Source organism: Trachurus trachurus (genome assembly GCF_905171665.1).
Source record: "Trachurus trachurus genome assembly, chromosome: 11".
Classification (NCBI taxonomy): Eukaryota; Metazoa; Chordata; class Actinopteri; order Carangiformes; family Carangidae; genus Trachurus; species Trachurus trachurus.
Window position 1 is genome coordinate 17,368,417 of NC_139904.1, and position 25,358 is coordinate 17,393,774.

General features: G+C 40.4%; 1 protein-coding gene across 1 annotated transcript; it reads right to left on the minus strand.

Moving 5' to 3' along the window:
* Window positions 1-8,229: 8,229 nt before the first annotated feature.
* Window positions 8,230-22,910, minus strand: LOC310994157 (zinc finger protein 516-like). The gene is made up of 5 exons (XM_083982748.1): window positions 22,762-22,910; window positions 12,288-13,818; window positions 10,035-11,363; window positions 9,694-9,758; window positions 8,230-8,363 (listed from the first exon to the last, which is right to left on the minus strand). Exons 2-5 carry the CDS (start codon window positions 13,621-13,623, stop codon window positions 8,313-8,315), a joined length of 2,781 nt encoding a protein of 926 aa, XP_083838874.1. The 5' UTR covers window positions 13,624-13,818; window positions 22,762-22,910; the 3' UTR covers window positions 8,230-8,312.
* Window positions 22,911-25,358: the final 2,448 nt, after the last annotated feature.

The following is a 25,358-nucleotide window of genomic DNA, read 5'->3' on the forward strand; positions in this document are numbered from 1 at the left end:
TTTGTTTTATTATCCAAACTATGAAAATTGTGTGCGTAATGGGGCTGACCGATTAAGTGTTGCCTAAAATGCGATGAGTAAGAAGAGGAGGCAGTACAGGGTTAAATTAATGTTCTGTTTAATTGATTGATTATTCATGTGCAATTTGTTAAATAAAAGTAGGCTCGAAATATTTATTTCTATTATGCAGTGTTTCAGGGTAGCCTACTTATCAAAGCAGAAAGGCTATGGTTGATATGCACATAAAATTTGCTTATTTATCGCAAGTCATATTGTCATCACAATATTGAACAGTGTCATTACACATCGCACAGTTTGCTCATATTTTGCGCCTAGTGTGTAATTTTGAGTCATTTTTTTAACTCTGGTCTGTGAATGTGCCACAAACTGTGTCCTAAGAATGATCTTCTGTTTTGTTCAGTGTCACACTCCCTCAATTTCCTTTTTGTCCCTGACTTTAAGAACATATTGCAAACTGGTCTCCCACCTTACCTTTGCAGGAACTGCTGAAGGAAGCACAATAAGTAATGTGTAGTGAGATGGTGAATAACACAACAGCACGGTTCAAGAGCAAGATGAAATTAATTTCCAAACCAGTTTGTGTTGAGCTCAGGTCACCCAGACAGCACAACAAGAGTGTAACCGCATGTTTTAATTATACCGTGATTATTTTCAAAGAGATAGATACGGATCTTTAGTTATATCTTGTGAAATGAGAAGTAATCAAATGCTGTAAACATTCATCTTGATTTTTTCTTTTTAATAACGTTCCCAATGTTATACTGTACAGTAGTTCTTTCAGATGTATTTGTGCGTGGGGTACACCGGGTGTATTGTGGATAACCTTAGGTAAAAACAAATGAAATGTATTACAAGTGGAAAGAGGCTTTAATTCCAGGGAATTTACTAGCCTTGTGATTAAATGTGTTTTATTTTCAACTGCTGAATTTGATCTGTGCTATAAAAGAAGAACAGTTTTCTTTACAGCTGAAAGACTAAAGGAAAAATAATTATAGCTCTTGAGGGTAAAATCCAAAGTAATACCAGTTAATATTTAAGTAAAATGTAAAGATGAAGAAAACAACTTGGGGACATACTGTAAGTCATTTAAGAAAATCACCCACAGATACAGTAGCATGTTACATAATATACAATGTGCAGTTGTGCTTGGTGCAGTATGCTGTGTGCTGCTGCAGGGTTTCTCCTGCTAAATAAAGGTTAAAGCCTGTCTTTGTTGTGTGCCACTGTCGCCTCACATGCAGAAGTTGTTCAGTTGTATCACTGCTGCCAAAGCCAAAACCCTCCAAAAATGTTTTTTGAAGGGAAGAAAGAAAATGGAGAAATGGTAAATGTAATAGATTTTTTAAATGTGTTTGAAGTGCCACATCACACAGTGGATATGGAAAATAAAATTCTGCTTTCATGCTGCTCCATGCCACAAAGGGTTCAATGCTGGTGAAATCCTTATTGACAACAAATCCAATGAACACCAAAACCAGCAAATAAATAGAAATCAGCCTATCCAGTTCATTTTCTCAGTGCTATGGACCCCCATTGTTGAAAAAAAAAAAAAAACTAATAATAAAACCTCATCAGTGAGGCACATCTGCACAGGCCGACATTTGCTGTTATTGCCATGAACACAGCTGCTTACTGTATTTTAAGTCAATCTCACATACAGTACGTCATCCTGGTGCTGTAAATACTCATGAATTTTTAATTTCAACTGTGTTATTCCACAGGTGCAAATAGCCCCCAACAATTTCTTCCAGTTTGACATGAGATAAACTACAGTGCGTCCAGGTGTGTCAGTAAATTACAGTGGATTTAAAAACCCATGATTCCTTCCTAAAAAGCATGCGTCTTCAAACAGAGAGAGATATCAACCATGGCAAGTCAGTTGAGTCACAGCTGAGGTTGCCACAGGAAAGTGCCACGCTGCACTGGTGGGAGCATAAGTATTGAAAGATTAACATGTCGGTTTTGGTCTTTTCTACATGCAATTTGTTACATGTAAGAATAAAGGCTGCAACCTGTGTTCACCTGTGGTGGAAATGATCCCAGTGAAAACCAGTGGGACACAGTTAAGATGGTTAAAAAAAAAACACACAATACCAGTTACAGTATGTTCTGAATCAAAATGAAAACATTTTTGTGAGGGAAGCATTATGATTAAACTTAAATTGTATCTTCTGTCACCAAATTTTATTATATTGACTTTTAACAACAGGACCTATATGATAAATACTAGAGGTCTGTGATGATTGTCTGCGTTTGACATCTCAGTATTTCTAATGGGAGCCTTCAGACTGTAACTTCTGTATGTGTAGTGGCTGAAAGGCGATCCTTTTGATAAAATCAAAGGTTGTGACCTCGCAGCAGCATTAACGCAACAAATCACTGGATTTTGTCTGTTTGTATTTAGTGTTTCAACGTACATTAAAGACATGTACATTGATTTTTTTTCTCCTCTTCTTCAAAAATGTGTGTCCTAAGTGCGAGTGCAGCTTCTGTTTGACTTTGTCCTCCAGATGTCTCTGTGAACTCCAAATGCTCTCAAACGCTGTCTCCCACAATCATCCTTCTTCATTTCCACTAACAATTAGGTAATGAAATATTGATTTTTAGTTAGATTCATATTGATGCTATTAGCTTTGCATTGATAAATCACTGATGCTGGGAGCCAGACCAGGAAGACATTACTGTGTGTTAATCTGATGGATATGCCTTCTTTTTCCTGCGTGTCTCTCTCCACCTGGACTGTCACACTCCATCTTTTACTGCGTTTAGTGGAGGTTCATAATGACCAACTTCTTTTCCCACTATATTTAAGGCTTCATTCTGGGCTGTAAATGCAGGATTCACTTGTTGATTTTAGATGGAAACTTTAAAAGCATTTTTGATATTACTTTTACAGAATTTTGTTCTTTGCAAAAAAACAAAAAAACAAAATTAGAATAAATGAATTGACATATGGCATTTGGACTTGCATTCAGAGTGTCATGCACATCGCTGACCCAGGCAACTTTCAATGCCGTGCTCTCTTGTATGGAACAACATTTCTGTGGCTGCTGGGAAATCTCCTTATCACCAGTGTCCACCTGTCTGAGGCGGCGCTCAGTATTTTACCCTGCTGTCTAGTCATTACTGTCACAGTGGGGTCTCAGTATCTAAAACTGAGACACTGCAATACACTTAAAAGACTTGAAAGAAATTTATATTTACTTTTATATGGAAATATGACTGAATAGGAAATATCAAATACAAGTCTTAATAAGGAGTGTACCTAACTTAAGACAAGGCTTGTTAAAAATGAATATGACTGGTATATGACTGATGAAAAGTGAAGGGGTACTATACAGGCTTTCCAGTGGTTTACTTATGGGATCGTCATACAAAAGCTGCTTTTCATTTAAATTATTTTGAAAGCTTCTAAGAAAAACTGTTTTGTATTTTATAAGAAAACAGCAAAAAGATCACATTTGAATGTTTATCACTTTATTTTCTTCCTCAAACACAATATTTGTCAGTGTTTCCTGAACCACAAGGGGTACTGCTGGTCAAGATGATGTGTGAGTCTTTGTTCTTAATACTGTATGTGATGTCATGTCTTAAATCAATATCTCATTTCCTAATCTTACCTCGACTTGCCCTATTTTAACCCTTACAACAAAACTACACAAGTTAGTGCTACCTTTCATACCAACATCCCAAACCTAATCACATTCAAAGCCCCAAAGCCCAAGTTTAACATCCCAAAACTTCACACATTTAATTGTATTAACTGTTCATCTCTAGTTACTGTAATCTTAGTACATTATGGTCTGCTGTGTAATTCTGGTGGAGAGTCGTGTACATTACTTTCACTTCACTGTCTTCAAGTCAAACCTTTTTTCTTTTTTTTTTTAAAGTTTCATCTTAAAGTCAAACCCAAACGTCATGTCAAACTGTCACGTCACTCAGCCTGACATATAAACTAAATGTATCCCTTAAACCTGTCTTCCAACCTTAAACCACCCCATTTAAAAAATGAATGAAATCCTCCTAAAATAAAGTCACTTTACAATACTGTCCTCACTTGCAATGTCAAAAGCTCAGACTGGCTCTGGTAAGGACAGCAGTGCAATGGCAACACACGCACATGCAGTCCTGACAGCTGTCACTCCCATCGTCCACCGGTCCATCTCCTCTGTGCTCGACAACAGCCAGGCGTTTCCCTGTCAGACGACATATGCCACTGCATTTCTCCTGCTCCGAGCCGCCTGACATTATCTACTCTCAGACCCTGTGGCCGGCACCGACTCTCAGCCCCTCTTGCTGGTGGCACGGCGAACATGATCTCTGATGTCTCTCAGGCAGCTAACTGATGCTGTCACTGCACCAAGATATAACACAACCCACTGACAAACACATTGTGACAAGGACATACAGGCACACCAACGTGTACACAGACACACACACATATGCACAGTTGCACAAGTGCTCATGCCTTGTCGTCGATGTGCTAGACGACAGCGGCTGAGACTACAACCTTTATTCAGTATTTATTTTCTCCTCCGGGTTTCACCATCCAGATAAGGTCAGCTGCACATATGTTAACAGTCACAAGAAAATATTAGAATTCAAATACTCCTCCGTGACTTTGTGACTTATTTTGTTTTTCCCATATGTTAAACACTATCCACTTGACACATTTTAACAAGCTAAAATGCTAAAAGCTGCCTGTGGATTCAGTTTGGCCAAGTTTGAAATTTACCAGATCTGACATCTCAATCACGCCTGCAGGCAGAAAAATGTCTGATGATGGGGGAGAAAGGACCTCATCCATAATTTGAGGCTCTGTCTTTGTACCATGTCAAGTTGTACACATGGACAGCTTATAGAGAGAGTTTCAGGGCAAACATTTTAATGGGTTACTGGTGGGAAAAAAGGAGTATAAAAAATATAGTGCCACATGTAGCTGTATAGAAAACAAGAGGGTGGGATTTGTATCAAGCCATTGTTGCCTCTTCTATTTCTTGATCTTGTCCTCCATCTGCTGGTAGAAGTTGTGAACTGCAACAAGTATGTGACTGCACATTCAACTCGGATGTTTAATTTGTCATAACGCAATTTAGTTTACAGAAGAAATAATGGGAAAATAATCCTAATTGTCACTGTAAATAAAAGCTTATGACTGTCAGCATTAATGTAAATTATAAAAAATACTTGTTTATGACAGTAATCTCCAACCTTTAAAATGAACTTAATTAAACACAAGTTACATTATTTCTACCACTTGCAGCAAATAAGTGATTTTTTTTTTCAGCAACGTGTATTAGTTGGTACAAAAAGGCAAAAATAAACTCTGTAGTGATATTTTGTAGCTGCATTTTACTTGCAAGTTTTACAGTTTCTTCCAGAAAATGATTAAAAACCAACTTGATATAATTTCTATGTATGAAATATGACAATAGGTCAAAGTGTACGTGCCAGTGATGGATGGATCCGTGTAGTATTTTGAAGGCTGGGGAATGACTGTATGTTGTTTGTGTGTGTGTCTAGTGACACACAACTATTGTGAATCAACAATTGACCAACTTTATTTGAATAATTTTACAGACAGACATACAACTGGTGAAAATAGAAATTCTGATACCAACATCATTACCTATGAAACATGTTTACATCGTCACAAAAACCCGGTGATAGCTTGAATTTAAGCTTCAGTTCTGCATAAAGTTCAGGCTTGCATAAAACTTCACTGTCTCCTGGTTTCCGGACTATTCCCCTGCCAAACTGTCTGCAGCCGCATCTCCACTGTTGCAGAACAGAAGATTACAGGCTCAACAAAACCTGCTGCAGGAGCATCACTCCCTGCTGACCCTGCACTCTGACCTCAAGTGTGTCACAGGAGAAAAAAAAAAACATTTTTTTTTTCAAACATTTTCTGTTGTTACTACAAATATCAAGTACTTTGGAGTGTTAAAATACCACTCTTAGCAAACAAAAATACCATTAAATAAAACTATCATTTACAATATTTATCAAAAAAATGTCCACACAGATCAAATCAATACTCCAATAATAATAAATTATGTATTCTCAAGATCTCCCAAGAATCCATAACTTGATGGCTTTCTGTCAAATGCATAGACTATTTCTCTATGGGAGATGAATACAGTGAATCAGTAGAACTAAAATATAAACATACTAAACAAATCCGCAAACAGAAAACACATGAAAACAAACTGAGAATGAGGTGAATTTCATAAAAGTCAAAAAACAAATAATCTACAGTCTTTAAAGCTGTAGTTTTTTAATAGTTCAGCTGGCAGATGTAAGTCGGGGCCACTTCAGTAGAAATTATCGCTACAGTTTCTTTCTACCTCTAAAAATTACAGCATTCAATTGCTACATAACTAGCACAATGTGAAACAACTAGTGTAGATTTTTACACCACGTTTCTGTTTGGAGACAAAGAACACGTCCTAGCGTTGAGAAGAACAAAGCATGATGCCACATTTCATCGCTTGCGGGTTATTTTGACACAAACCTGTTTTAGAGACTGGCTACAATGATGGCCACCACTTCAAATGTATTTCTCTGGTTTTCTCACATTGATTGATCCATGCTGGACCTTGCATTTGGCAATAGCCGTGGAATTGCAATGAAAAAATGTAAATTAAACAATAAAGAGCATGGTGCCATTTCTAAAGATTTTCCTGTTTTACATGGGTATCAATTTCAAACGGGTCAGGAACATAGTATCTCATTCAAGCCAAGTTGTTGCCGTTATTAGAAGAGAGTTGTTGGTTAACTTGGTGTCTGGCACTGCATATTGAGGCTGATTAGACGATGGCTGGTACACTGGTGACACCCATTCCCTTTACTCACGACAGCTGACCCCAGAAACACTGCCAGAAATAGGCCTCAAATGTGATGCATGTTTTATGTCTGAGCTATGGCAAGTCTTTGTGATATAACAAGGGTAGATCAAACCCTAGTATATGGCTTGGCCACATCGTATTAGGTTTCAGCCTAGTGTCAGCTAGTTTTAGCCCTTTGTCTGTTTGCCCCTCTCTGAGCTCACTTAGAAATGGTGACTGAAATGAGGCTCATAAGACCACATGTCAATTTCCAAGCTTCTGATTTTAAAACCCAACACTGTCTGGAAAAAAAAAAACCACCATACACTTGTAAAACAAACACTCAAAGAGAAGGATAGAGTACACTTTTCAAAGAGCAACCACAATGGCGATGCTCCAACACTCGACCGGGCCAGCCAGTGTGTAGCCTTATCACTTAGTCATGAGAGATTCAGCTTGTCAGTGGTGTAACTTGTTCCCTCAGTCAGTCAGCCAGCAATGTTCCCATTTATAGGGCTGGAGCCACCAAAAAATATGTCATTTCTGCATTAAATGGGAAAAAACAGTGTGCAGAGGTGATTAATCTTGGTGATTTTCACCACGCCAAACTGTGGGCTGCAGAACGACTTGATTCAGTTTGAGTGTGATAAAAGTACAACTGGTGTATCCTTCTAAATGTGTGTGGGATGATGAGCTAATAGTGCTTAAGCCTGGATTCTGGTCAGATTTAGCTCTAATTAAGCTGGTACTTCCAGTGGGATGGTGACTTTGAGCTCTGTTAGTTGAAAACTGTGGAAGAGATCTGCCTGCTACTCCTTTTGACCAAGACTAAATTAAATGACTTGTACTTGACCCTCAGTGACTAGAGTTGGCCGATAATCACTGCCAAGTTCACTCCCAGGCCAAATGTGAATCATTCTGTGAATAATGGCTGCAAACTGAAAAGTAAAAGTGAAGCAAAACGTTCAGGATATAGCTTACATTTTATAATGCTGGATGTTTTTGGTGGCATCTTTATTTTTAAGATTGGTGTCTCATATTGTACAGGGCCTTCCTCCAGTTAAAACTAAATTTCACCCCAAAAAATGATGTGTCACTTATCTGAATCTCATTTCCACATGGGCTTTTGTTTCTAACACAATAAGCCTAAATTATTCTTCCTTATTTCCACTGAGCCATACCTTCATGTATGTTTCGGTAACTAGTATATCTACATTCTTAAAAAATTAAAATTAAAAAAATAAAATAAAATGAAATGCATAACACTTCAAATAAAACAACCATACACTATGACAAAAAAAGAAAAAAAAATCTGAGTCCACCTTATTGCTTTGCATATATTGTGCATTATCCAGTGCCCCTGTCCTTTTTGGGAGTTATGGCTGGTTCCTTTAAAGAACAACAGGCCTCTGTTCAGCAGTTTGTATCATGCGGGCTTGAAGTCAACAGGAACATGGCGTGTCTTCACGTTCCTTTACGGAGAGACCCTGAGGAGGAAGTGGAGCGGCTGTTCACCTGCAGGAGACAAGTATGAGGCACACCCATTAGATTTGTCAGTTTAAGCATATCGTAATTCCTGGTTTTGTAAATGTATCAAGGTTTGAGGCATTTCATTTAAAAACATTTATGAAATACCGTATGGATTAATCTCTGCAATTTCCAGTCTGCACACCAAATGGTAATACCTCTACACTGCTGTGATAATGTAGCCTCCAGTAATACGATGCTGGCCCTGCCACACTAGGATATTTTATGCAGCAGCTCTATTAGTTGACCTAAAAGGTCTTGCTAATGCAGAGTTGCCCATAAAGAGGCTTTGTGTCCTTGATTAAAGGTATTATAATGGACAGAGTGAAATCATGACAGTTATAGGACCAGAAGACCTTAGAAACGTGTATGATAAAGAAAACGCAAAAGAAGAAAAAGAGTTAAAATGTGCCAATGATTATGTTTAATAGCACCCACAGTGTTATCCATATTAGCTTTATCTGATTTGTAATTCCTCGCCCCTACTGACTGAGATATTGCCCATCTTCTGTGTTTAAAAAGTTGCCCACACATTACTCTAGGGGAAAGAGGAGAAAGCAAGAACAGTTGTAGGTAGCATCAGGGTAGGCCTGACTGACAGGCTGATGACACACCATATGGAGATGCTGGGCGAGTTTTACCCTGAGGGGGACAACACTGTTTTTTTATTATTTGTTTGCCTCATCCCTGTCAGAGCCTCTCACGAAAATGAGAAGGAAGAGACAGCCAGGTTGCGGAAGTTGACAGCCAGGCACCGAAACACATGAAAATACGCAGACGCACGTGTGCACAGAAATGACAGACTGTACTCCGACACAGACAGGGTACAGACAAGAGAACAGGCACACACAGTTGGTGAAGACATACTGTGCTCACTTGTGAGGGATGGGACTTTTCTGTTGCTCTTAATTTTTAGAAAAGTGAAGTGACAGAGCAGGTTTGTAGCTGACTAACTTCTACTGTTTTATATTTCAATTAAAAGTCTAATTAAAGCACAATTTGGGATACAAATTGAATACAAATATCATTCTATTCTAACAAGTGCAACAACTGACACTCATTGAATCTGAAATACTGTTTCCCTATTGTTTTAAAGTTTTGTCACATCAAAACACAACAGTATAACTTGCTGCCTATTTTTAAATGCTGATTTTTCATTAATACACTCAGAATTTGTAATTTGTTAGTTATGCAGACTTATTGCTTTTGTTGATTCTGATTTTAATTTGAAGGATGAGGAAAGTTTTCTATTCACCAAGTCAATTTGCGTTAAATTCAAAACTACATAATGTCAGTGAATGCTGCAAAGAAAACATACTTGTTTGGAAGCTTCAGCGGAGGAATGGACTTCATTTCCAAAACTTCCATTTAACGGCAACATTGCTGTAGAAATAAAAGTGTTAGAAAATCGTTTACTTATAGATATCACATTCTACTGCTTTTTGTTTTTTGAAATAAAACATCAACAATAAAAACAACATTGGAAGTAGACTGTTTTTTTGTTGTTGTTGTTGTTTTTTGTTTTTTTAAATTACATTTAAATGTTAATTTTTGACTTCTAATGCTCTAATGCGTGTTGGCCTCTTTCTTGAAATAAGCAGTTTTCAGGTTAATTTTTTTTTTTTTAATTTAAAGTACAAAATCCAAGTTCCTCCTTACCTTGTGGATCAATCCTGGGGTCAATAAAGCCCCAGTGCTGATAGAGAGCAGCCAAGTCATGGGGACTGTAGTTCTTCAGCAGACTCAAAATATCAACGTCCATTGGCATTTCTCCCGTTGACTCACTCTTTCCCTGAGCAAAAAGGAGTGGTTCTAAATATGCTTTGCTCCCATGTAGCCCCCACATGTTCATGGCAGCCCACAGATCAGGACCCTTAGGACCCGACGAGGAGTCACACGACTGCCTGTGGGGATGGAGTCTATCTGCAGCTGTGTTAGAGGACGTCCCACCATGATTTCTGGCCAACATAAAACCCAAACCCTCTTGAGGGAAGTGTCCCTCCACTGCAGCCCTGTGGCCTCTGTGTTTGGGGCTGCTGGTGGGCTGGAAACTAGAGACACTCTTGTTGTGCACTGTACTGCTTGATGAAGTAGCTTGGGCACTGGAGCCTTTACTCCCCCCTTCCACTGCCCGGTTTTGTCCACCAGACTTCTTTTGAGGTAGAGGTCCCACCCTCCCACTAGAGTACGCCCCATCTGAAGAGCGCGAGTCCTTTGACTGATGCTTAGATTTGGGGACACCTGAATGAGTTTTAGACTGAGACTGAGTGCTTGTTGAATGCTTGCTACTAGTACTGCTACTACTGCTACTGCTACTGCTACTGGGGGCTGTGAAGCCTGGGGGCTGTGTGCGCTGAGTCCTTGGAGCCAGTAAAGCTGGACAGTCCTTGCCTTCGAGGAACGGCGGAGGCCCTGTGCGTCTCCACTGGGAAACACCTGCCTTTAAACTCTTGAGATTGTTGGTGTTGGGTGCCCACTTGGGTGCGGTGAAGCTGCTGCCATCCACCCTGTGTGCAACTCGCTGATGGATCCACAGTACTTCTGGGTAGCTGGTAGTGTGGGAGCAGTATGGGCACTGATGTCTAACCAGGCCCTCCGTCTTTATCGGATAATTAACAGTGCTGTCTTCTTCATTTACAGGTAATGCCGACAGATTTAGAAGACCGCCAGCATCGTTCGTTGTTTGTACCTGCCCTTTGACCTCTGAACCATTTGACTTTTCAGTTTTAATGTTTGACTCTGCTGGTCCCTGGCCAGGTGGACATGAGTAAGGACTCCAGTATGGCTGACTGAGTAACACACTCCTGTTTCTGAGGTAGTCCATGTATCTTGAGGCCTTGGAACCACTCTGGCTTATGCTGTCCAAAATGGTGCTGTGTTTGCCTTGGGGCCCCAGGAAGTCCTGGTGGTGCTTGTGCAGGTGAGACCTGAGTAGTGAGGCGTCAACAGTGTGGAAATCACAGTGCTCACAGAAGAATGGTTTTTTATCTGGAAGTGCGAGCAGAAGAAACAGCATGAAATGTTGCAGTAGTATGTTGATTTAACATGAGGTAATTGGCAATGACAGCACTATACAAGCAAGATAAGCATGGCCAAATGCCATCAGGGAGTCTGGAGTCATAATAACAAACAGCAAGGTTCACATTGGACTCACATTGAATGCAATGGATTCTAGCGTATCAGTTTTAATAACAATGATTTCTATTGGATTTCTATTGGAAATTTCAATTCATTTGTTTCATTACATTATATGCATATAAACAGTGGCACCTGCTCTCTGAGTATTGCTGTGTGTGCAAAGACTCTTCTGAAATTGTAACCCCTTAAAACCTCAAACATTTATTTTTAATATATTCATCAATTAAGTTTTACAAAAAAAAAACACAACCAAAAAACATACAACATACATTTTGGAATTAAATCCTATATATGTTTATAAATTCTTTCGAAGCATCTATGAAAAAACCTTCATGGCTTAATCATGTCGGAATCTTCTTGAATAATAAAGAAAAATGACTGTTGCTGTAATTCAATAATAAATTCACTAGAGGTCCCCCTTTTCCACAATATAATGCTGAGGTCTAACCACTTTTCCTACCCAATACAGAAATGACTGAGTGTTCACTTCCCACATTGATGACCTCATAGGTTTATGTTTCTGTATGGTAATCTAAGGAGACTACTGCATTCAGAATGGACAGACCCATTCTGAATGCAGTAGTTACCTCTTATAACAAAATGTCCACAGAAGTGACCTTTGATAGCTTGATTTGACAACAGGGACACTATTCAATATAAAACAACTGTCCTCAGCACAAACTATGTCTGGTAATTGATTTCCAATGTCAGGGAATCTGAACTCTGTGATACAAAGCTCTGATAAAGTAGCGTGGTGTCATGTTTTTGGCTTACCTTCCTGGTCTTGGCTTCTTGGCATGCTGTTGGTCTGTTTAGGTGAGAAGTGAACTTCTTTGACCTTCCTCGTCTGCAGTGCTTCATAAAATGCGTGACCAAGTCCGTTCAACAGAATACGATCCTGGGAAATCCTCTTGTCGCCACCTTTAGTTTGAGCGAGGCTGTTTGATGTGTGATCAAGGCCGGTTTCACCCTTCTTCCTCTTGACGTTGGAGCTCGAGGTGTCAATTTGCTTCCTCTTCTTTTCCTGCTTCAGGGGCACATACTCGCCCTTCTCCATATCATATGCCACTTCAGCATCAGCTAGTCTCTCCTCCCATCCCAGGCATTTCTCTGTGGCCTCCACTAGTCGTCCCCTTGTGGCCAGCTGCCACGCTTGGTAACTACAAACTGGATCTAGCTCTGGAATTCGCCTGCCCAGGCTCTCTTCCTCAGGTGTATCCCTCTCTCCAACACATGTGAGGTTCAGGCTTTCCAAAAACTCCCTCTTAGCCATGTGAGGCTCAGTTGCCACATGGTCTTCTTGTGGTGGATTTTGTGTTTGAGTGCGGCTGTGGTTCAGTTTATGGAGCTTCTCATGCATTCGCAAGGTCTTGCGGTCAGAGAAGAAGTTACCGCAGCCGGCACAGAGCTCATAGAGGCACTCTTCATTTATCAAGGATGCTGGGTCCTGAGGAACTCCATTGATTGTGGCAGGTGGGTCGTTGCTTTTGCCGCCCCGTAACTGGGCTTTGACCCGGTGAATGCGCATATGACTTTGGAGGAACCATGCCTGGCGGAAGCGGCGTCCACATATTCGGCAACCGTGATCCTGGGAGCTTCGGTGCCGTTTCATGTGGGATTTTAGCAGAAGTACCTGAGGGAAAACCTGGCCACAAATGGTGCAGGAGAAAGACCCAGCATCAGCATCCTCTGCACCGTCTTTACCTTTAACTTTTTTCTTGGCTCCTTTTTTCTTCACCTTCCCGTTGACATTATGAGCTTTGTCAGCTGTGCCGATGATTTCAGGAGTGTCAGGGGTCTCAGGGTCATATTTCTGCTCCTTATTTCCACCCCCCTCCTTGTCACTGGCGTTATGGCTGAATAGGCCCAGTTTATGGCTTCGGATGTGGGCTTTCAGACTGCCCTTCTGAGCTGTCCTGTGCTCACAGTATGGACACTTGTACGGCTTCTCTCTTGTGTGTCTTCTCATGTGCTGGGACAGAGAGCTGAGAAGAGGAAAGCTGCGTCCACACACCCCACAGGTGTGGCCCGAGGTGGCATCTTCCTCTGTCTCTACCTTTATATTAGCCATGCGTTTCTGTGGTGCATCCTCCCTGTCTTCTGTCTCCATTACTGGTATGTTTTAAAAACAAAACACAGCTGTGTAATTAAAACAAAATCCTCAAAAAACTATGTAAAGTTTATGTTCCAGCAGTCAGTGAGTCCATTCATTCATTCAGGCATTAAAAACTGGCAAAACATCACAGCTTTAGTGTCCATCCTTATCGTAGAAGAGATGTCCTTTATCAGGATGCATGGTGAATACCTGAGAATAGAACAAAAAAATTCAAATTAGACTTATGATATTTCAAATACAATCAATGTTTATACACTTTTTTAATCAGATCAAGAGATGATAAAAGCTAACAGTCTTTGCTTTACTTTAATTAAAAATAAGTAAGGGCTAAAACTGAATATAATGTGGTTATTGAGACTTTTATTGGCCTGTTTCCTTGTAACCCCAGAATGCCACACAGGAATAAAGGATTTAGAATATTAAACAAAGTCATTTAAGTAAACCTTGATCTGTTTGTTTGATAGTGGCATAGATAAATTGTGTTTAAAAACTCCCTAGTCAAAGAAAAGTCAGATGATGAGTATGAAAATTGAGCAACAATAACATTTCTTCATAGCTTTTTGCTTCTAGGTTCACAGAGCAATTCCAGAAGTGCAGAGACTGTTTTCTCTATAAATACACTCACAGTGACATGATGCTGAGGCAGTTTAATTCAGTATGTGTAAAAAAAAAAAGAAGGTACACCCTATACTGGGGAAGATGGCCGACTGAGACACTTTGCATCACACAGATTTTAGAGTAACCTTTGTCCCTTCGTGGATGAGCAACGCCTGTCTGTGTGTCTGTCTCTACGAGTGCGGGTCAGCGTCTCAACATGCGTGTCTGTGAGTGGGTGTCCTTTGGTTTCCTATGTCTAAATTGAGTGTGTGAGGTGAAGCATGAAGAGATGCTTTCATTCCTGGCCAACCAGGATGAGCCCTGAGGGGCAGTCCACTCTAATTCACAATCAATAATCCATTATCAACAAACTTCATTTTAGAAACTCGCATACAGACACACACGCCCTGATTCTGGGCTAAGTGCTGACATAAGGTTCTGGGTAAAGGAAACAAGGTACATTTCTACGTTTAGCCATCAAAATAACAGAAGAAAAATCTTATAGTGACTAAAGACAATGTGTGTTGACCTTTATCTTTTAATAATTTCCTCCCTTCTCTACTTTATATTTAAAGAAACCCCACTTTAACAGATGTAAGAGCCTCAAATATGTTTTGCTACATCTGATTAAACTGGAACAAACCTACACCAAAGCAGAATAGGCATGTGTTGTAGTCCACATACAGAATAGCAATACACTCTGATGTGGTTTAACATGATCCTCAGGCAAACATGACTGTTTGTTAGACTGTTAATAGCAAGTAAGAAAGTAATCGGTGGTGTATAGCCAGCCAGGCAGTCAAAAGAAAAACCTGCCATTGTGTTGGCCGCACTAGAACTGTCACATCGCCTCATGTCTGGCCCTCCACCCCTCATTGGGGGGTCGAGAGAGTTATTGTTAAAGCAAAGAGGCCTGGGCCTACATGTCACTGTCCTCAAACGCAGAGGCAGGACAAAGAAGACGCTTGTTTGTCTTCGAATGTGAGGAGAAACTGTGGCTCTAAAAAAATAACATGAGACTGACTCTGACTGGCATGATTTTCAGGGGATGAGGTTGTCTGTCTAATTATCTGTATCTGCATCCACGGTCGCATCTGTCTGCATGCATGCCTGCCTGCTTGCGGTCATGTGTGCTGATCTGCTCACGCTGGAATGGGTGCTGCTGTATCTGGAATATGGGAGGAGTTTAGGAGGTTTTCCGGACATGGCAGGTGTTTGGTAGGCAGACGCCATCAGATTAGTGCACGGGCAATGTGGCACACTGTCTCCAAGAGGGGGAGGATGTGCAAGAGAAACTGGAGGGTGGCAATTAAGGGGTTAAGGTTAAGGCGAATGTAATGAGTTAACACAATGGGGATAAAGTCAGAGAGCTGAGGGCAACAGATGGGAATAAACGGGCCATCAGTATGGAGTTAGCCGCCTCTACAGTATGGGCTTAGGCCTTTGTCAAAGCAGCCTACGTGCTTAGTGCGTGCTATATATTTGCATCTGCAATATCCTACTTTTACTCAATCATACAACTGATTGCATTTCTGCAGTTGTTGTGTTATTAAGGGAATGTATGGTTTCTCTATATTCATTAGATTACCATAACCTATATTATATAACCTCCTGGTTTCATTTTTTTCTATGTGTGCTGCCTTTTCCACCTCTTCTGCTCTCATCCCATAAACACTGAAAGCCCTTTGGAGGATCTGTAAAGTAATGCAGATAGCCAAACATGTTGCTCCAGGGGTTTAACTCATTTCTTTTAGAATCCCTCGCTCCCTTTTTCTCTCTCTTTTCTTTGGCAGATGAATAGGCATGTCCAGTCAGCTGTCCTCGCATTGATTCATCCTGACGTCCCAACCAGCTCAGCACAAACTCCCTATGGTCAGGGCACTGATGCTAAGAGCCTGTGTGCTGTGGTGTGTGTGTATGTGTGCGTGAGTGTGCACTGCTTGTGTGCCTGGTCGCTGCACCAAAACTGTGGGTGTAATTTCCTGCCAGGGACTGGAAATAGAATTTCCCATGTAGCATCAAACAGCCAAAATACCCCATTTCTTTTTTTGTGGGAAACAAATATGCACTTATATCTGCAAAACACTGTTATCATAAATATGAGACAATTTTGAATAATTACGTGTTCATTGTGACTGTGAGCATGCACATGTGCCAGTGTGAGTGTCTGTGTATGTGTATGTGCTGAAGTCATCCAAATATTCTCAGCAACCAGCAGCAAACCTGTGCCAACATACCCCTGACTGGAGATAGCATGTGACTGTCCTTATGCTAGTGTTCAAAGCCACAGTCACTCACTAAGCCTCACCTCGCATCTACTGTTTTGTATCCAATAATCCTGTTAGTTTCCACCAACTGCAAACACAACTGAAGCATAAATCAAAACTAATGCACATACTGAGAGTTTTTCTTTGCTGTAAATATAAGTGACTCTTTGCTGAGATTGTAAAAACACGTCTTATGTGTTCATCTTCAAGTCATCCCTCCAGCTCTAAATCTAAAAAATGTGTCTGTGGGCTCTGTCAATGCATTCATGCACAAAATCAAATCAATGCTTCAAATAAAATAAAATAAAAATAAAAAATAAAAAAAACAGTGTCAGCTGTTACATAATTTCAGACATTATATATTTAATATGTTATAAAAATGGCAAAGTCAATTTATTAGTTTATTATCATTAAATAATTAGAAGAATATATTACTGATTACTACTCCAGTGCAACATATTGCTGGTTACAGTAAGTAAACAATATGAAATTAATTCACTATATATTTCATCCTCCATTAAAACTTTACTGTATGGTTACTATGACATCCTTTAATTTTTGAACCTTCTACTTTAGCAAAACCTAATTTTGTGAAGCTGAGCATGTAAACAATCTTAAAAAACAAGATAAAGAACAACAAATAGTGTCTGAAATCTTGTTTAGACAGGCAGAATAATCAGAATGTGCTTTTCAGTGTAAAATGTCTCATATTATCCAACGCCTGAATCTCAGCATCTAACTCAAGCTTGTTGCTCCACAAGTAATCTTCTAAGCACCAATAACTAGTGCATGAAGTGGAGGCATAGTTTACCACTGCAGTGTAAGAGGGCACACCCTTTGTGAAATAAAAACCACAGACCACACAATAGGCCATGTTGAACACCTGTGCAGAATTGCCCACTACCAAAGAAGAGGAATTGGTTTGTTATCCACACACTTGTTCCATAACATCTATAGCATAATATGCAGAAAATGCATTATTATTGCTGATCCAATGCTGAGGCAGTTGAAAATAACTCCTCCCAGATGTAGTGGAGTTGAAACACACTCCCAGGTGCCAGTTTAATGAACCACCATACTCCACATTTCGTCACACTATAAAGTCTGATGCACCATAGAGTAAAAATAAGCCTCCATTTCACAGACCTTAGCATCACTCCAATAGTGCTGATACATCAAGGCCCTGGATGTTGACGGTATAATAAGCACAGAATGAATTGTGAATCACTGACACCTAATAATATACCTCAGCTCAGCCTGACTTCTGCACAGTTTGGGCACGACTTAAAGATAGTATTCAATGCCGTCAGGGTTCCTCGAATGACTTAATTGCATGAGAAACAGCGAAGCTGCACACCAGTGTGGGCGAACAGCCTAATGTACCTAAGAGATTAGACAGCCATGAGCTCAACAGTCACAAGCACGGACAAACTTGCGCACATTGGATCCCATCCCCCTCCTTGTCCAACTCTCCACTCGGTTACACAACATATACAGGGATTACTCTTCATAGCATGAGATGAGCTGCTCAATGAGTGGTCTTTTATCATGCATGCCCCTCAGTGCAATAAAACACACACAGGGAATGGAGATTGACAAAGAGAAGGCAGGAGAGATTCTTGGCAGAGGTTTTACCTGAACAGTCACAGTGAAACACATAATACACGTCATATAAGGCCAGATGCAGACATCAGGAATTTAACTGAACAATCCCACAGAAATTACAAAGGGAAAGATGAAGAGATTTGATTTTCTGGATATATTTTCAAATGACGCTGGTAATTTAGCCTTGGGTGTATTGAGGTTATCTACTGTGGTAGATCTGAGGATCCACTATGGACCCACTCTTTTCATTGTGGATTGGCTAGTGTGGGAGACACTGGAGTATAATCTGCTGGCATTAACTTGCTCTCTAAAAAAAGCACTCTCGACAGGGATTAGATTATCATGGCAAGGTCAGCTCAGACTCGCTCTGACTGTCTCCCTTTATGTCTCTCTATCACTCTGCTTTCTGTCTTTCCCTTTATCAGTTTTTTTGTCGTCACCTGTTCTCTCTCTCACCTTTGACAGGTGAGCGTTTGATGTCAATGGATCAAACTGCCGATGCAATCAACAGCAAACCTGCCAGATTAACGAAGATTCAATAAATAGCATATTAAAGATCAGTATAAGCAGTGTTCATGTCACAAGCCACTGATTTCTATCACAGAGGAATATTTCTACTGTAGAAATGTTGTTCTTATCGCAGTGTTTGTTGAAGCAGAGAGGAGGATAATCTCACTTGGGCTGCAATTTTCATTATAGACTCACTCACACATAGACATTATCTAGATTAATTGATTCATAATTTGATGATTTTAAATTATTCAACTAACACTCCAAAGCCTAAAGTTAATGAAACAATAGCAAACAGTTCCAACATGAGAGGCTGTAAATGGGCAATGTTTTGTTTGGAAAATTAAAAGATTAAAAGTGCATAAAAATAATTGCTAGTCATTATTTTCAATAATAAAGTAAATTGCCCAGTCATTTCAGCATTACATCTTACTTGTAGTGTCAGTCTGACCTGGAAAATTAGACTTTGGATACTCTTACCTGACCTGGACCTTGATCCCTACACTATTGAACATCACAGAAACAACAGAAGAGAATTTGCTAAATTCCAATTTCCTTTTATCTTTATCTATTGTGATAAAGCTACTTTAATTCAATAGTAGATTTCACTGACCAAGGTCTCAAACTATTGTTATCTTATGTTTGACGATCAAGAACTACAGTACAGTGTTTATATAATATAATATCACCCCGGCTTGTTACACCTAAAGATGGTGTTGTTTACACTTCTCCTCCTCTTACGAATCCAAATCCAAACAAGCCAAATATGGCAAATTTGATATATGACGTTTAAATTTTTTTGAAATGAAATAAATAAAAGACACATTTTCAATAATCCTTGCAACTGCAACCAACACGTCTGCGTTGTTTTGAAACTGACCTATGCTACTGGGTTGTTGTTTTTGTGAAATGTAATGTTGATCTTTTATAAGTGTGCAAGATCAAAACTCTCAAGTTACATGGTAGATGTAGAACTGTAATACCGAACATCATGTGAGTAATTTCCCATTTCCTGCTATGATTAAGGTAAGGATTGAAGAAGGGTAAGGCGATACCTGCTTAGCGATTTTACCCTGCAGCAAAAGAATGACAGCTGGCAGCAGGGTCTGGATTAGGTTTCCTTAGGGGTATTGCATCTTTTACACCACCGCTTCTTTGGAGTAGAAAAGGCCGATAGTAACCTGACTCCCTCGGACCCATCCAATCTCGTCTATCTCTGCCTCAATGGGGCCAAACAGAAGGGATCTGTGAACGCCTTACTCATCCCTCCCATCTTCCATCTGGACATTTTGCCAGTGTTTGCACTCCAGTTCCTCCACTGGAGACTTAAAGGGCAAGTTCTCTTTTTTTTTATGTCATTCATCACCAACTCTGAATGTTTTATGTCCATTCAGTTTTTGTTTTGGTGGTTTAGATGTTACAGTTCAATCTTGCCATTATATTTAACGCCCATAAATCTCTATGACTAATTGTTTCAACTCTTCAGCTGACAACAACTCATTCTTCCACGTTATGATACATTAACTAGATAAATCTTTGATTTTTTTTTAGATTAATTTTGGGATTGCTTTTAATTTCCATCTGTTTACATGCACGTCACTTTATATTCTTTAATATTTTGGGCCTCAAGGTCCAGGTGCTTTGAACAACACACCCCATACAGAGAAAAACAAAGTGGGGGAGACAGCAAGCATATGTCAATATGAGACTGAATCCAGTATGTGGTCCATCTGTATGCCCTGTTGTTAAGTAATAACATCATAAAAGAGGATGCATGCTCAGCAAAATGCGCACATGTACGTGCACACATGTTATTTCAGAGGCAGGTATTTTGCAGACTTTTGGCTCTGTGGGCATTGTGCAGTTATGTTTACATTTACGTACAGCATAGTCAACTGCACATTACATGGGTCATGTTAAAGGTATCTTGCTGCTGGTTCACGTTACAGCTTCACCTGATGAGGCACTGTCAGTAATAATACTGTAAGACATTTAACAGTTAAAAGTGTCATAATTACTACATTCAAGTTCTTTTTTTGTTTTGTTTTTTGCGCGTTTGGGGCATTTGCATCAAATGACACTCATGACCCCCCACCATCTCAGAAATCTGACGTCTTAAAAGCTTAATTTTCATGTGATTGGGTCATTCATTTCTGCAAAAGATTGTGGCTACTACAGTGAGATTAAAGTGTTCCTTTGAAACAATATTTAATATTTGCTCAGTTTTTTCTTGAACAGAAAATGGTTTTGTAATTGGATATCATGATAAACAAGAAATCCTATAACTTATTTTTACTTTCATACTCATGGCACATATACAGTACTTCTATATTGGCTGTGCCACCATCCATTTGATTTTGGCCCCTAGATATGCAGCTGTTTATTTGCTTTCATTTGGTTTAGATTGCGAAGCGACAAAATGTTTCAGCCCTTTGTCACACTAGGGAGCTGCCCAAAGTGGATGGCCTTACCCCTCACATCTTCCTGTCTGCTCTGTCTGTACCCCTCCCCCTCTTCCAGCAACAAGCCCCTGTCCAGACCCCAGTCTCCTGACCTAATCTAGATGATTAAATCATTTTTCTTTAGCACAAATTTTGTCCCCCCGCTACTCTTGTCTGGTAGTTGTCGCACACCCTCCCCTATTGATCGTCATGCTGAGGAGATTACCCTAATAGCTGGGATTACCTCCCCACATGTTGGTTGACCACATACTGGGGGGGTGGAGGGGGGTGGGGGAGAGAGCTGGGGATGGTGCATGTTGTGCATGATGTGCAAGTGTATGGAAGACGGGTGGGAGGGAGGGGTGGGTGGTGGTTTTGGAGGGGTGGGGGGTGTAAAATACAAAATGTTCCGTGTTTGTTTATTGTCTGTGAGCACTAGAACATAAAAGAGCTTCAACCAGTGTCAGAGCTGATTGTCTGTGTAATTAGACGTTCTTTTTTTTGCAGCCTCAATAATAAAATCTCTCTCCTTCTCAGTGACGATCGGTCAGAAGACAACAGCTTTTTATCTGCAGGGTTTGCAAACGACACCCTGGAGACCTGGGTGACACACACACACTGACCACATTTGTCCCCTCGTGCTGATTAACTCTACACAGCCTCAGCTTAAAGGCCAGTGACAAGTGACATCACTGGTCCTTGTGGTGCTGTTTACTAATTATGAAACAATTAGTCAATCGCCTCTGAATGACACAAACTCAATTATAAACTATTTCTGATAATTAGTGTATCATTTCAGTCAGTTATCCCGCACAGATGCCAAACATTATTTGGCTGCAGCTTATCGTTTCTGAGGATTTACTGTTTGTGAATTAAACAAATCTTGATTTCACGCTGCTAAAACAAAACAAACATTTTTTTTAAGATTGCTAACACAATTTTCTGATAATTCATAGACTAACTGGTGGGGGGAAAAAGATGAGCTATTGCAGCCCAAGTGTTTCCAGCCACATGCCCTGAAAACAATAACTACAACCAGCCACTGTCCCGTCCACATGTTCCACTTAGAGCTCAGTTGGACATCTCTCTGGCTTGGTGGCTGCTGGCTGTGAGCTGTTTTAGTTTACTGTTTCTAACAAGTGCACAGGAGGCTGAATCGGCCTGAAATCGAGATGTTATACCCACAGAGACAGGCAGGCAGGCAGGCAGGCAGGCAGGCAGAGAGACTGAAGGCCATTCAGACGGTGCAGAGAAAAGGAATTCCGTTAATCCGCCGCTGATCCGGTACAATGGCAGCCTTGTTGTCTGTCCCGTTTGCACTCACTTACCACAAGTTTGCGTGCGTTGACAATGTTCACTGAGAGCCGGTTCACAGCTGTGTCAAACCGCAGTTTAGGGCTGACGATAATCATAATAATAATAGGGTAATAAACGGTGGTGATAACGTGAAAGGGGGGAGGTTTGAGGGAAGGAGGGGGGTCATCCCGCTTCGACACCCAGAGGACGGTGCGACTTGGCCCGGGTGTTTCTCTACTCTGTATCTATATTACCGAGTCACCCACGGGATGTTGCAGTGAACTTTCGCCCACACTAACTCCTAAAAAACAGAGCAGCCCTCACCCCCACCGAGCCGCTGTAGCATCCTGCCCCAGTTTTGACTCTACTCACTATCTTTTGTTAGTTAACCGCCGCTCAGCCTCACTCCTCCTTACCTCTCAGGGTTCAGGCGGCAGGTCGCTCCTGGAGGAATCCCATCATCATCACCATCATCATCATCATCACCGATAAAACAATGGCGCTTCAACAGATAAACACTTGTCGACAAACCGAGGCGCTGTGCTCCGGCCGCGGGCTCATCTCTGTCTCTGTCTCTCTCTCTCTCTCTCTTCTCTGCAGCGTTGAAACTTCACTGTCTCTCAATCACAGCGGTGCACCTGAACCGCAGTCCCGTCCTCCTGCTACTACTCCTCCTCCTCCACCACCGCCTCCTCCTCCTCCTCCTCGGCAGGCAGCAGCAGCAGCAGCAGCAGCCGTCGTTGTTGCGGACATGAGTGACGCGAGAGAGAGATAACGTTATTAACGCTAATGGCAAAGCCAGCGCGATTGATCTCTGTGCCGTTCACTGCAACCCGAGGTGAGAGGTAACCGGTGAGCGCAACATTTGGCTTTGACTGACTGAGGTTAATTTAGTCGGTAGTCATGAAGTGTCTTAAACACAGGGACGGATAAGGAGGAAGTGGGACCCTGGGCAAGGATCAAAAGGTCCCCCCCACCCCTCCTACTTGGGTTTTTTTTTTTTTTGTCTCTGGTTGATCCACCTATTTTCTAAATAGCTTATATAAACAGGGCAAGCCAATGTAGGCTATTTGTATGGCTCTGTATCATATAATCAATGTGTGTTACAGAATTAAAAGATGCAAGTAGCCTACAACAACAAAACATAAAACAATATTAAATGTAATAATTAAATAGGTCAAAAGCACAAAAACAGTAAAGTAGGTAGTTTGTGTAAAGTAGGCTACACTCTTTACAAAAGAGTCTGTTTTTGAGTCTGTTGTCTGTTTTGTAAAAGGCTAGCCTAAGAGTTTTTTGTTTTATGTTTGTTTTTCATTAACCGTATGAGTGTTTCCTGAAATAGTCCATTGCTCCTAAAGCACCACACATTATGGATCTCTGTTGTCATGGATTGCTTTGTAAACACAATGACTACTGTACTGGTGTACCAATCGTCAACATGGTTACTAAAATAACAGTTGTGGCTTTATGAGGTTGCACAAGATCCAGAAGTAGGAACTAAAAATAGCCTTATTAAGATCAGAAAATGAACACGATTTCTGATGCATAAACGTTGTTTGTTGTAAGAGTGAAATCAAACCCCGCTCTCCTGCATGGTTGTTTGATTGAGCCAGCCATCCATCACAGCCTCCTTGTGACCCACACTTCGCACTCCCTCTGCCCCTGTCATGATTACCACAGCCACTAGATGTCGCCTCAAAAAAAAAAACATAACTGTGGGTCATAATAAGCTGCTGAACAAATGACCTTTGGACTGATTTTTTACTAGATGACGTTTCAATTCAATTAAAACAAACAGAAAGAGATAAAGTGGTGAAACAATACAAAGTGTTATGAATAAATGATAAAAGCCAGAAACCTAGAGAGACCTCCATGGATAGGTAGGCTACTTCACCAGTAATCAAAGAAGCAGAGTTCAACCAAACCTTATTATTAAACCTACAGTATGCAATGTTTTCCCTCAATATTTTGAGTTCAAATATGCCTGAACATATTTATATGTAGGAGAGTGGTGCTTCTGTGACTCAGCCAGGCAGCAGTGCAGAGATATTCCCTCTTAAAGTTTATGACTCAGCCAGACATCCTGAAATGATCTGTGCATTTCTGAGTTGAGTTGAGCTCTCAATTGTGAGCGAACATGCACTCACTCACTGATTCATTTACTGAATGTGCCACACAGTGAATGTGAGCCCTGAGTGACAGCCACTGGCTCCAACTGCTGGAAACAGGCCCAGCAAGTTCAAGTAATGCTGAACTGTAGATCAGTGGAAGAGACTGTAAAGGGAATTAAAAACGATAGAACCAGGAAACCATTTAAATATTAAGAATTATAAATGAATTAAGAGCACTGACAGTTGATAGCCTATATACAGCCGTGGCACTACACAGTCTGTTCTCTGCTTAAGCACTCAACAATTCAATAAACAAATATGTGAACAAACTTCTTATCTGAGACAGTGACTATTATGAAGACTTAATAGAGAAACTAGTTTTAGTATTCTTCAGTGCCATTTGATAGCTGTGATATTGCTTTGTTATTGTTTGACCTGACCTGACTATTGTCTTAAAACAGCCTTGAAGACTGAATGTAACCTCCATAGTGATATGGATTCATTTTAGATCTTTTTTAGTCGACAGCATTGGATTTCCCAGGGTAGAACAGGCAACTGAGTTCATTTACAGTGGATTTTCCCTTTTTAAAGCACATATTGATAAATATTTGAATGCACTTTTTTCCCGGACATTTCCCCTCATGTAATTACACTGAAAGCACATATGGAAGGGATCTAGCAATGCACAATATGAACAAATGAAAAGATTACAGCAACCTGACTGTTGTATTAAGACAAATTTATTATGATGCAAAATAATATTTTTTAAAATGTAGGATTTATTGCGGGGCTTCTCATATTGTACCAGTTACAATGGTGAATGTGTAGAATTTGCGGTGTTTCTGTAATGTTGCACAGCTCAGATTTAATTTGGTTGTACAGCAGTAGAAACTGTAGTTTTA